This window comes from Anastrepha obliqua, chromosome 1, assembly GCF_027943255.1.
Source record: "Anastrepha obliqua isolate idAnaObli1 chromosome 1, idAnaObli1_1.0, whole genome shotgun sequence".
Classification (NCBI taxonomy): domain Eukaryota; kingdom Metazoa; phylum Arthropoda; class Insecta; order Diptera; family Tephritidae; genus Anastrepha; species Anastrepha obliqua.
This window is the reverse complement of record NC_072892.1, coordinates 8,726,534-8,740,599: the sequence shown is the minus strand read 5'-3', so window position 1 is coordinate 8,740,599 and position 14,066 is coordinate 8,726,534. Positions and strand designations below refer to the sequence as shown.

Below are 14,066 nucleotides of genomic sequence, written 5' to 3'. Positions count from 1 at the left end.
TTTGTGGTGTGCGTCTTGATGTTGTTCCACAAATGGAGAGACCTACAGTTTCAAGCCGACTCCGAACGGCACATATTTTTTTATGAGGAGATTTTTCATGGCAGAAATACATTCGGGGGTTTGCCATTGCCTGCCGAGGGGCGACCGCCTGTATATTACCAGTAAAGAAAAAAGCAAATAATATAATATTTTATTGCTATGAAATGATCACCTGTAGGATGCATCCCTGGTATGGCTGCTTGAATACCAATTGCTGCTGATATAGCGGATCCAATGTGCGCCTTGCAGTCGAAGTTTTCATTTTATCAATACATCGTTTACCAGAAACCAAATACACTTTGACATAAGGAGCGGGAAGCATTTTCGACGTCGGCTTTTGCTGTGCAATTCATTCAAGTAAAGAATAAGGCCAAATTGTGTTATTTTATTTACAAAATAAATGAAGAAATCGAAGATTGATTTACCTGTAAGCCTCTAGCACGTATAACTTCTACTTCTAAGAAACCCTTTTGATGGCACATTGATAACTGTATATCACCTAGCGATGGCGCGCCCAGCACTTGTCGTCCAACCAACTGTCCGGGACCCAAGCCATCTATGAACTCCGACAACTGGCCGTCGTTACCACGCAGCGAAGGTGAAAATCTACGCAATCCACAATTTTCGTAGCAATTCGATTTTTTTGTGTGTTTTTTATCATTTTTTTTTGGCGCAATATTTTTAGCATTCGATTGAAGAGAGAAAATGATATGTGTAATCAGTCGTGCCCATTAAAGTGGTGCAAAAGTAACCGCAAATATGTACATAAATATATGAGTAAGTACGTATAATAGTAAATATTGATTTGAATAAAATAGAAAATTGGAAAATCTCAAAACAAATTAATAAACTTCTTTCGATAAATAACATTTTAAGAGCAAGTATACAATATCAATTCTCAAGTTCCAGTTATACACAGGGAGATATAGAGATACATATGTAGGTATACGAGTACTAGTATTTGTAGATGTGTCTCGATAGTGGCATACTTAAGTGTGAGTGGAAGATGGATTTGGTGATGGAGATGCTGAGTGGGTGGAGATTACTGAATATCTTGGTAAAAAACTTCACAAATTCGGTATGTAAGTAAGTAAATGCCATGCATGCGAAAAATTTTGTTAAAAAATTGCCATAACTTTTATGGGTGTGAGTGCCATAAGTGCATAAAGAACGCTTGCATTTTGTGAAAGAAAATATATTCGAAATGGTTAAAAAAATGCGAAATGCATACATCGAAATATACACATATCCATATGTATAAGAGAATTACATATAAATATTTGTTTTTTTTTTTTAATTTACTTCGTTAAAGTAGTTCAGGCTGAAATTTTTTAAATAACATAGGAAAATATCAGATGTGCGCACAAATGGACAAATTATAATTACAGTTATTATATTTACATATACTTTTGCTGTATAAACTTAGAGTAAAGAGATATTTACATAAAATATTTACTTTTCCTCAAAGAAAACCTAATATTGGAAAAAAATCTGTATCGCTTAGAAGGGAAAATTCATACTCAAGGAAACACATTTTTTCAAATTTTTTTTTAATTAAATAAGAAACCTAGGGCCTTTATTACTCTGCATTTAGAGAATAGAATGGATATCAAAATAATAATAGGATTACCATCTCGTCTCATTCAATAACTATGCATTGTTCTCCTTCCTTAGAAATAAAGACCAGATCGCATATATTCAGTTACAGTTTTCCTTATTTTTTTATTTATTTTTTGTCCGGACAGACTAGCAAGTACAGCACTGAGACACAATTAAGGCCATTGTACTGCACGCGGATTCCCTTTTTAATTTTCTTTAAATATACTCGACCTCCGAAGAAATCTGAGTAGATCTTTTGGTGCCAAGGAGCCAAGGTGGTCGCTTCTTAACACATCCGTGCCAAAGATCTCAAGTCTGATTCGAGCGAAGGGGGGGCAGATGCACAGAAAGTGATCCGCCGTCTCATCCTCCTCTCCACATGCTGGACAAAGTGCCCTGTCTGAGATGCCCACATTTTTCATGTGCTTTGCCCATAAAAAGTGGCCTGCTTAGTAACAGGAGAAACTCCGACATTCGGTCGAACATGATAGGCACCATCAGTTTTGTCCATTTACAGCCTCTCTCAGCTTGCCAAGCTCGCTTGTGGGTTAGAGTAACCCGTGGCTTTGATGGAGTGAGAACTTTACTACTATCTCACTCTCTTTATCAATCGTTAATAATCCATCTCGCTCCATCAACTATGGAAATGACATCAATGTTCACTCTATGACATGCAAATGAAAGGTCAAGGGGAGACTCTTACTGTCCGCAGTGCCTCGAAAAACATGAAACGGAGAGGCATATCCATTTTCCATGACCATGGTTTATTAAGGGATTATATTATATACAGTTTGAATTTTCAAAAAATCGATTTTTGTTTTTTTTTTTTTAAGTTCATATATTTCAGAATGCACACAGAAAATTTAATATCATTCCAGTGAATATTTTCGAAGTTCTACGCAAATTTGAATAGGCGTTTCAGAAGATTTGTATCCTATGTATCAAACTGTAAACGCGTTTTTCTCAAAATGGTGCTTTCAAAATCGGTGACCAACATTACTCGAAAAAGGATAAACCGATTAGTCTCAAATTTTAACACGAGCTTCTTAAGTATATTTTTCAGTAATTAATCGAAGATTTTTTCTCACCGATATATATATTTTTTTTTTGCTTGTAAACAATTTAAGGCCGAAATTTAGTCAAAAATCGATTTTGTTTTTTTGTTTAAGAAACTGCCATTTTGTCAAAAAATTTATTTTGCTTATTTCTTCGAGTAATGACTAGATTTAACATCACTTTATCGAAATCTGTTTGGTTTTTTAATTTCAGAGGATCCTGTTCAGAGATAAAGTGGTCACCGCAAAACGTCTTTTTTGAGAGGAGCTCCCGGAGATCAGCTGTAGCTTCTTTCCAAACAAATATTTTTACCGTTAGAAAACGATTTTTTCATATAAAAAAAGGCATTTCGCATGCATTTCTCAGTTGATTTTCGATGTCATAGCTGAGAGAACGAAAGTTGTAAGAGTCTTGAGGATTTTATTGACAGAAAAATTAATACTAAATATACTTTTCTACTTATACTCTTAACGGAGTCAAATCTTATCCCACAAATGTGTGTGTGTGCGAAAATGAAGCACAGTAACAGCAATACTACACCCAACCTGTTAAACTTGCATGTTTCCTGGGCCTACCATTAGATGACGAAGACCGGCGATATAAACCACACTGACAGGGCTTGTATTGCTGCTACAACAACAACAACAACGACATGTGCAGTGACCGCAAATATCATGTAAGTCCTTCAATATGTGGACTACGTTTGTAGATCTGTACCAAGAGCTCGTTAATGCAATATATTGAGGAGAGTCGGACTTGGACAGACTGACAATAACAGACGATTGAGTAATAATATACTCATACGGGCTTTCGACGTGTTACTGAACGATGAGGTTCCGGGGATTTACCATCGGACATGGGAGGGGATTTTGACGCTCCCCTCCTCCACAAAAAAAAGTGTAATAAGATAAATAAAATGTGGTTAATAAAAATGGATATCGCTTCCATAGGTAACTCATGCATTACACAGGATTTCAAATTGTTACTGATGTGACATCAACAACGCTTTCTCAGTATGTGGAAAAATGCAGCGGTTGTTACTTAGGGCCTCAATTGTAAATAATTCCAAAAGTTAGCGTGCAGGCTTGATAGTGGAACCCCAAACACACGCAAAAAAGTTGCTTTACATCAAGTGGAAGTTTAAATATTTTGGTTAAGAGTGCAATTAATTTATTGGAGATTGCCGATGAATTGGCCAACCATGGATCAGCGGTTCCCCCACAACCAGAGAAAGTAATCGGAATCAGTTCCGCAGAAATCATGAATTGGATCAGCGATTATGTATGCAGTTTACATAAAGTGCGATGATCCAGTCTAGAACGCTGTAGAACAGCAAAGTGTTTTGTGACAAGTCCGAACAGAAAACTGTCAAACTTTCTACTAAAACTTGGAAGGAAAGACGTTTGGTTGATGTTCGGTATTATTACAGTACACAACTTATGCGGCCAGCCTATGACCACCTTTGGAATCATTGAGGACCCGATGGGCCTGTCTTGCTTGGAGTATCCGCCTCCGCGCTAAGCACATTCTGAGTGAGTGTCTTGCCTTTGGTAGAGCAAGACTACGAATTTAGGGTTCCGTTGTCGTGAGAATGAGTAATATTAATTCACTAAAACTGGATAATATTTTCCGATTTACCGAAGACTCTGGAAAATTCTCACAGGACTAACTACCTCTATCTCTGTCTCTGTCTCTGTCTCTGTCTCTGTATCTGTCTCTGTCTCTGTCTCTGTCTCTGTCTCTGTCTCTGTCTCTGTCTCTGTCTCTGTCTCTGTCTCTGTCTCTGTCTCTGTCTCTGTCTCTGTCTCTGTCTCTGTCTCTGTCTCTGTCTCTGTCTCTGTCTCTGTCTCTGTCTCTGTCTCTGTCTTTGTCTCTATTCTTTCCCATCTCTTTCTTTGATACTTTTCACCTTTCCTCCTTGCCTATTTATTCCTTAAGTGCAGAAATATGAAAGCCAATATATCTCTAAAACTACAGCACTGAAACCTGGCACCAATGCGTAAAATATTTATACCGTAAATGGTAGGTTTCGGAATAGCGATCGTTTCACCTCCCATATAAATTGAAATCTCCAAATTGCTGGCTATCTATGACTCTTGACGTTTACTTATCTTATGCGAAAAATCTTAGAATAAAATCGTATTTTTAAAAATGATAAAACATTCATGCGAAATAGAATATAATTTTAAGCTGAGTGTACGACTAGCAAATAGAATATGTTGGAAACAGATATTAAATTCAGAGAAATAAAGCTCAACATAAAAATAATAACTTATAACAACTAGACATTTACACACACAATGTGAAGGGCGAAAGATCGATTGCACAGCACAGCAGAAATAAATATCGCTTAAAATTACATAAAGCACATTTTAGAAAGATACCAGAAAAGACAGAGAAAATATATGGGAAACACAACGATCAGACAGTAGCAGTTTCGTGCTGATTGCCGCTGCACAATGCGACCACGGAAATGTAAACTAGACAGTAGTAGAAGGACGAAGAAATGAAGCTCGATAGACGAAACAAAATTTGCAAAACGGAACGAGAAGCAAGTGAAGCGAAATTAGGAGAGTTGACGATAGCAAGAGCTTTGCAAAGAAATAGAAAGTGATTGGAAAATAGTTTTACATTAATGCGGATAGAAAGAATGCACAGCAAAGACACGAAATGGGTCACATTTAGGCAGCAGCAAAGGCAAGGCTGACTTTTATTTCAAAATTGATTTGTGGGTACACCCAACTCTTTTTTTGTTTTTTATACGTTTCTGCAAAGTTTGTTATAAAAAATATGCTTATACATAGTCATTTTTTTCTTACTGTGGTACCAGAGTCATTTGTAATTTCGAAAGATGTTCAAAAGCATTTCTAAAGATTAAGCAGGTCTTCTCACCAAATAATATTAATGCATACATTTTTACGAAATTTATGCGATTTATTTGCGATTGAATGACGAATGACTATCGAATTTATTTCAGCTGATGCTTTCCATTTCAATTCAACCGGGCTACTCGGGTCATGTTCTTCGATTTCGATGTAACTTAAATATGTTGCTCTCTGGTCAAAATAATGAGACACGTATTTTTTTGTTCGCCCAAAAAAAATTTTTTTCTAGCTTTATCGGCAATTTTGTTTTTCGGCTCAAAATCGATTTTTTTTAATAATATAAGATTTTTTTTTTTTAAATGCTCATAACTTAGTCAAAAATGAACCGATTTTAATAATTTTGGGTTCAAAATGATCGTCATTACTTACACGAGCGATTTCATATAGAAATAGTTGCAAAAAAGTAGTTGAAAATTTTTTATTTTGCGAAAAACAAAAAGTGCGAAACAGGGTGTTTACTCAAAAATTCATTACTCAAAAACAACTCATTTTAGCTACTAGGCATGCAGCTCAATTAAAGTTTGAGATGTCTTTTTGATTTGGAAAAAGTTATAAAAAAAAAAAAATACACTTTTTGAAATATTGAATTTCGAAAAAATTTCAATTTTTTTTCTTTTTTGCTAAATAAAAAAATTTCAACTACTTTTTTGCAATTGTTTCTACATGAAGTCGCTTGTGTATGTAATTACGATCATTTTGAACCCAAAATTATTAAAATCGGTTCATTTTTGACTAAGTTATGGGCATTTAAAAAAAAAATTTTCTTATATAATTAAAAAAAATCGAGTTTGAGGCGAAAAACAAAATTGCCGATAACTCTTGAAAAAAAATTTTTTCGGGCGAACAAAAAAATACGTGTCTCATTATTTTGACCAGAGAGCAACATATTTAAGTTACATCGAAATCGAAGAACATGACCCGAATAGCCCGGTTGAATTTAAATGGAAAGCATCTGCATACATTTTTACGAAATTTATGCGATTTATTTGCGATTGAATGACGAATGAATATCGAATTTATTTCAGCTTTTATTTGGAGTACTAAGCTAAAATTGTTATTTTATGAAATTTTGAAATTTTGAAATTTTCTACCTATCATTAATAAACAAATGCGAAATATTTGCACAAATTTCTGTTCGTGCTCTACTTTGGAAATTTGGCTTTTTCTAAATTTTTTTTTCAAAACCATAACAGCAACATTGATTAATAAAGCACCTGCAAAAAGACTGAAGTACTTTAAGTGGCTGATGGGTCTATTCACAAATACGAATATGTCATCAATATGCGATTTCCTATTTATATGTGGCGCACAGTGAATGCTTTCTGAAATTTATTTATCTACAAGTAATGAAATTTTGATGAAGGATTTGTGCCGTGTGGACAACAGCTAATTATGGGATTGCATTTGCATATAATCGGTGAACTAAATCATGTACAGGGTTACCTAGAAAGTCGTCCTAGATGCTTAAGACCATTATTATTTAGGTAATTTCTGATTAATTTAGTTTTACGACGTAATGTAAAAAACCCAAACATTTTTGATTATTGAAAAAATCGTGGCAGTTTAATGAAAAAAAAAAAATTTTAATTTTTATTTTCCGCATGTCGACTCTACTTTTTTTAATGTTGGTTAAAAGTGGCGATTTCTCCAGTTCTCAGTTAAGGGGATGTCAATTAATAAAAATCATGAATATAATTTGATTTTATTTCATCAAAATTGGTTCAGCAGAACCAGCTATATCTGTGTCCATTGTCCATGTGAAGGCTACTCTTTGAAGGCTGACAGCTTTTTGAACGAACCTCGTAGAGGCAAATTTTTTTTTCATTTTTTAACAATGAATTAGAATATAAAATACTGTAAACAAAAATAAAAAAAACTTTTTCTATTTCCGTTTTACACGCTTTTAAAGAAACACCCAAAAAACATCACTTCCAATGAGGCGAGGGCCTTAAAAATGGTTATTTGATATGCTTTTGAATATGCGATATTTCACTGCGTGTTTTCTACGTCACATCATTAAAAACAAAAAAAAAATTGTATGAAAACTGTTCTGTAAAAATTATTTTAAAAACTGGTTTGACTTTTTAGCTATCCAAAAAGGTATCCTACTTAAAACGAGATCTAACTAACAATGTCCTTAAGTATCTACGATAACTAACCTGATAGCCTGTGAGATCTGACTAATAATGTCCTTAAGTATCTACGACAAGTGTCCTGATAGCTTAGTATTATCATAAAGCCAATCTTTGAAGACCCTTCAGAATTTATTTTTTTGTTTTGGCGCCACTCTCTGGCCACCCGAAATAACTAAATCGGCTGACATAAAGAGTGGTTAAATTTCAAGGACCGATGTTGAATGTGAACCACCCCTAAACGTCAAGTTTTTTATGCATTTCTTTTAACATTTTTCAATTTCAGACTAATTCAATCTGAACCATGGAAAGATACACAATCGAGCAACGCGTTAAAGTTATTCAGGCTTATTATGAAAACGGGCAACAGTGAATGACCAATTTTCGAAGAAAATCATCTTCAGTGATGAGGCACATTTTCACCTCAAAGGATTCGTCAATAAGCAGAATTGCCGCATTTGGGCGAATGATAATCCAAGATTGATTGCCGAAAAACCAATGCACCTACAAAGAGTGACTGTTTGGTGCGGTTTATGGGCCGACGGCATCATTGGACCGTATTTTTTCCAAAATGGGGCCGGTCAGGCAGTTACTGTGAATAGTGTTCGCTATCGTGAGATGATAACGAACTTTTTATGGCCGGATTGGAAGATATGGATGTGGACGATATGTGGTTTCAACAGGACGGTGCCACTTGTTACACAGCTAACGAAACAATGGCTCTTTTGCGCTAAAAATTTGATGGCCGAATAATCTCACGCCGCGGCGATGTCAATTGGCCGCCAAGATCATGTGATTTGACACCGTTGGACTTCTTTCTTTGGGGTTATTTGAAAGAAAAGGTGTACGTCGATAAGCCAGCAACAATTCAAGAGCTAGAACCTCAAATATGCCTCAGCGTTATCGAAAATTTGGACCATCGGATGGAAGTGTGCCGCCGAGGCCGCGGTTAACTTTACCTTATCGGTGCGTACCCACTGTCTGATAAAAACGAGTCTCTGACGACCGAGCATAGGCGGCATAGCCTTATCGCCAAACACAGAAGAGTAAATGCTGCCCCTATCCAGATAACTGGATACCTGTCTGGATGATTAGCTGGCAGCACCACTTCCAGGATCGGATGCAGTTAGGGGATTACCCCTAACCTCACCTTAAACTCCTTAGATTACCAAAACCACAAGTTGCCCTACGTTCCACACAGGAACTCCAGGAATTTATGATGATGATGCATACCTTTTGACGGTGATGGTATTAAAGAAACTGATGATGATAGTAATTTGTTCATCAAGTCTGGCATCGTTTTTCTCTTCCGTCAATAAAAAAAGGCTATCTAGTTCACAAGTGTCAAATATTTTGACAAACGAAACCATTTATAAACAAAATTTGTTTAGTGTACATTTAACTGCTTACAGTCCGCCTAGTAGGAGAGCGCCTGTAGCCTACTAATCGCAGATTTCTCTTTTAAGGGCAATATCGCTATTCTTTCCGATAGTCAAACTGCAATCCAGGCACTGGGTTCGGCTACAATAACCTCTAAAGTGGTTATCAGAACGTTATGGCCTACCTACAACCTTAATAAGCATGAAACGACGGGACGCCTGGAGACTAACGGCAGACATAACTGGCTTTTGGTCTATCGGAGAGCAAGCAGTCAAAATGGGTATCCCTCACAATACATACTGTCGTAGTTGTAAACAACCGAAGAAAAAGGAAGCAATCTTCCATTTCCTCTGTGAATGTCCTACCCTATGGAAGGACAGAATGTTAACCCTGAGCCAACCGCTGTTCGAGAGTCTCGAACAACTGTCTGGCTTACACATCAACAACCTAATAAGGTTCTTAAACCGCACAGACTGGATATAGTCATGCTGTAAATAACCGTTAAACAAGTTGGTAGCGGGGATGTGGCAACAAAATGATGCGGAAGTGCTAGTTGGATTCTGGAAGAATCACCACTTTAACCAACCAACCAAACCATCAGCTATAATAGTGGTTTCACATTTTCGTGTCATACTTTATTTTAATTTCTGGGCAAGTTGTGGAGGTAAACGGCTCCAAATAAGTCGAATTTGACTTGATAACTGTTCGGCTGCCCAAGTTTGTTTTTCTTGAAATTTTGCTTAAGGGGTCCCGGTGGTCTAGAATTATCAAAAAATTGTTTTTTTTTTTGATATTTGGAAAGTATAGGCTTTAAGAAATATACTGCCAGATTTTTGGAAAGATATTTCCATTATTTTCAATTCTACAGCCGTTTTAGCAGGTAGAGTCAGATTCGACACTAGGCGGCATCAAGGGTCGCATTATCTACTCTCAAAACTTTAAACTCAATTATCTCAAAACTACTTTTTTCTTAGTGTTTTCAAAAAACTTCAACTTCAATGCCTATCGCCCGTACTAGAATCGTATCATTATTTCGTATTTTTTTATTAAATGAGTGAAAAAGAAACCCGTGTTTTAGAGTGTCAAATTCAAAGAAATCTGTCTCAAGAGTAGATCGATGAGATGGTGCATCTTCATGCAATAAGCGTCAGCTTCCTCCTTCCCGGTATTCAGGGCGAATTCGACGAATGCGATGCAACAAACGCTTCAGGACACCGAGATAGAAAAATGCATTGACGGTTTGGCCCGTTGGCACGAACTCCTTGTGGACAAGGTTTAGGTTCATGTAGGAAACACCACGTTTCTTTACCAGTTACAACGTTGTAAAGGAAGTTCTCGTCTTTTCTCGCCTCTTTAATGAGGTCTTTCGAATGTAGAATTCTGAGCAATTTTTGGTCCTTAGTTAACTTGTGCGGAATGAAACGTGGGCAGACCTTTCGTAATCCCAAATGATCAGTTAAAATGCGATAAGTCGATGCTTTGGAGATATTCAACTCCGATTCCTTGAATTTCAACGATGATTTCGGTTCATTTTTAATAAATTTGCGAACAGTTCCGTGGAGTTTTCGGTGATTACTGATTTTGGACGGCCCGTATGTTTATTCCCATTTATGTCCTCACAACCATCTCTGAAACGTGTAAACCACTCATGAACTCTGCCACGAGATAGACAATCAGCGTCATAAACTTTTTCTATCAATTCAAATGTTTCGGTAAACGTTTTACCGATTTTAAAACAAAATTTGATAATAGCTCTTTGTTCGATAATATCTCTTTGTGCCGATGTCACAAACATACTTTAGACGCAATAACTTCGCTTCCACTGAACTTAATATCACCAAGCTTTTACTGGAATTCATTAAAAAGATGGTGCCATTAAAAACACTTTTATGACGCCAGTCTTGTTTACTTTGGACTTTGCTTTGCGTAATGAGAGTAACGGTTTTATTAATGCGCTCCGGAACTTGAGGTCTTCTGCACATAAACGTCATCGAATCGTGTCATTGGATATATTAGCACCACTTTTTCTTCAAAGTGCTTGAGCTTCATACAACGATAAGTTCGGTTTTGCCACAAACAAATCTTGCTTCTGATCTTACTTTGGAGGACATTTTTTTTGGATCCCGTACAAGGAAGTCGTCAACGTTTTTACCTGTGGCATACCATTGCACCCAGTTATTTATGAACGTCTTCGACTTCTTCAAAGAATTTGCTGCATCTGCACGGAACATTTTTGTGAAAACAACGTACGCTTGCTAAGTTTCTCAAAAACTAACAGATTGCACCGGGTGTATTACAAAAAGAATACGTTTATTTGGGTTATCAATTCATTTAAATTTCTTTATAACGGAGCTCTAAGCTTGAATCGGGCCGGTCTGGCTTCTAAAGGGTCGTTAAATTTCAAGGGTCGATGTTGAATGTGAACCACACCTAAACATCAACGACACCGTTGGACTTCTTTCTTTGAGGTTATTTGAAAGAAAAGGTGTGCGTCGATACGCCAGCAACAATTCAAGATCTAAAGGATGAGATAATTCTGCACATTAACGGCATAGAACCTCAATTTCGCCTCAGCGTCATCGAAAATTTGGACCATCGGATGGAGGTATGCCGCCGAGGTCGCGGCGGCCATATGACCGATATTTTGTTCTGTACGTAATTGAGCTATACCAATATTAACATAGTAAAGAGAAATGACAATAATTTCTTAAAAAAATTGTATTTTATTCAAAATCAACACCGGCCCTTGAAACTTAACCACCCGTTACTACACAGACTGTAAGTTAATTTTATCGTACGCGTCTTGTCGTTTGCAGAGCCTTCATTACCCTCTCTTAACTGCTACCTGTTTTATTATACATGCTGGTAGTTACAATTCACTGGATAGTCGCCTTCTGCGGAGTTGCGATGTATGTTCTAAAAACCTCTTGCATTCGTTTGCCTCTCGAATAGTTACTGCGATATTGTCTAAAAGAAATTTGGCAAACAGACAGATACAGAATTTCGCGCATGCAGTCGTGCAGCCAATTAATTCGACGGCGCTGTTTAGCTGACGTAATTTTGTGGTAACCAACGCCTTTTTTATTTTAATTTTTATTAGCTTTCTTCTTCTTATTAGCCTAACCTAACTTTTAATTTTTGTTTACAAATCCTCGCTACTTTGACGTTCTCTGCGTAGTTATATATATATATATATATATCTATGTATCTACATATCATATATATCTTCTGCAATTACGTCACGGCAAAGTTACGCTCATTATTTCACTTTAAAATGCGCAACCTTGTATTCATTTTGATTTTACCGCTGCTTCTGGGTGGAGTACTAACTGAAACGTTGGGAAGCCTTTAATTTCCTATGTGACGTTTTGATTCAAAGAAAAAAATGGTCGCACTCAACTGATATTTACGATATTGAACCCGATTTGAAAAAAAAAGAAATAATAATAAGACTGTGAAATTTTCATTCGTACAAAAAGAGTTGGGTGTAGCCTGTAGTCAGAGAAATGTGTTTACAGCGAGATGCAACTACACACTAGAGATTTTGCTTGTAAATATTCTCATTTTTTTCTGTATCTGTATCGATTGCGTGCATGTCACGCGGTAAACGTGGCAGCACTTGCACTTACGATGAACCCTCGGAGCTGGAGATGGAGTGTACGCTGCCGGTGCGATAATGGGTGGCCGATGATGTTGGCGGCACCTCCACAGAGCGTTGAATACTGCCGGCAGAACCGCGCGATTGGCGAAGATGATGTTGATGAGATGAGTTGGAAGCTCCGGCTGTTGTGTATTGAGCCATGTATTGGTCTGCAGAATTGGGATTGGCAGGAAGACATTGAATGGATAACAGTGATTAGACATGTATGGAGTATAATGCAAATGTAGGTATGTGCCGTTAAAAAAAAAAACTGCCTTAAATTCTTCTCTCGTAGTATTTCGCAATCTTTATGTTTTGGGGAACTTTATTTGTTTCTTCGGACGTTGCCATTAAAAAATATTTACAAGGCACTGTACAGCTGAAAATAAATGAGCTTCCCAATTGCAAGCAAGCTCCTGTGCAGGATCACTTTGCACATAACTATGCATACATTTAGGCGAGAACGCATTTTTTCTGTACACACACTGCCATTTCGTACATGTAATCGACAGAGAACTGAACAGAAAATGAAAATAACTTTACAAAAGAAATGCAAACAAGTGGAAACCAGAAAGAAAAATATCACAAGATAAAATAAAAAATGAAATTACTGGTACAATTATTAGCGCAAACTTAAGAATGCAAAGCAGCTGAATAACAGAAAAATTGAGAATTCTTACATTTGCAGTCTATGGCAAAGTTTGATATTCGTTATTGGATAATACAGTTGATGAGAAATAAGCACTTAAAAGGTATTAGTTGAGTTATTATTCGGAAGTTGTGAGTAGTAAATATTCAATAACAATGTAACGCTTAACTATGTTTATAAGTTTTAATATAAAAATAGATACGCACATAATCGCAAATGTTTAGAAACAACCTGAGTTAGTTTTTTTTTTTTGGTTTGCTTGAGGATGTGTCAGTCGAAAAAAATTTATGCGGCATAACCTTAGCACATTAAAGCCAAATAATTTAGTACCAAATTTTGTGTATATTTTTGCTCCATACTTTTTTGCTGCCAATTTCAGTTTTTGTTTTCTAATTTGCGCTACCAACATTTTTACTCTAAGGTCACACCTACTTATGTGTGTGTATATGAACAAGTTAATGTTGTTGGAGTTGTGTGGAAAAGTGTGCGTGAGTACGAGATGACGTCCTTCTATGTCTCCCTGCATATACACTACGGTAACATTTCTTAGTATACTTGGTAAAAATTTGCAATAGTAAGAGATGATAAACATTAGAGTTTCAATAAGTCTTGAAAGCATGCAAAAACCCTTTTTTTAGTGTATGGAAGCGCGAAGCCGTAGAGAAGGATACTGAGCCGCGTGTAAG

General features: G+C 36.5%; 1 protein-coding gene across 3 annotated transcripts in view; it reads right to left on the bottom strand.

Moving 5' to 3' along the window:
* The window catches only part of LOC129248902 (regulating synaptic membrane exocytosis protein 2), a 168,792-nt gene that overhangs the window by 16,796 nt on the left and 137,930 nt on the right, over positions 1-14,066 (bottom strand). For 2 of the 3 annotated variants that reach the window (XM_054888520.1, XM_054888527.1), the window contains 3 exons: positions 12,721-12,901; positions 465-645; positions 212-379 (listed from right to left, as the gene is read on the bottom strand). In XM_054888520.1, coding sequence (XP_054744495.1) covers positions 212-379; positions 465-645; positions 12,721-12,901 — 530 coding nt within the window. The remainder of the gene's footprint in view (positions 1-211; positions 380-464; positions 646-12,720; positions 12,902-14,066) is intronic. The other variant, XM_054888516.1, reaches the window with a different exon arrangement.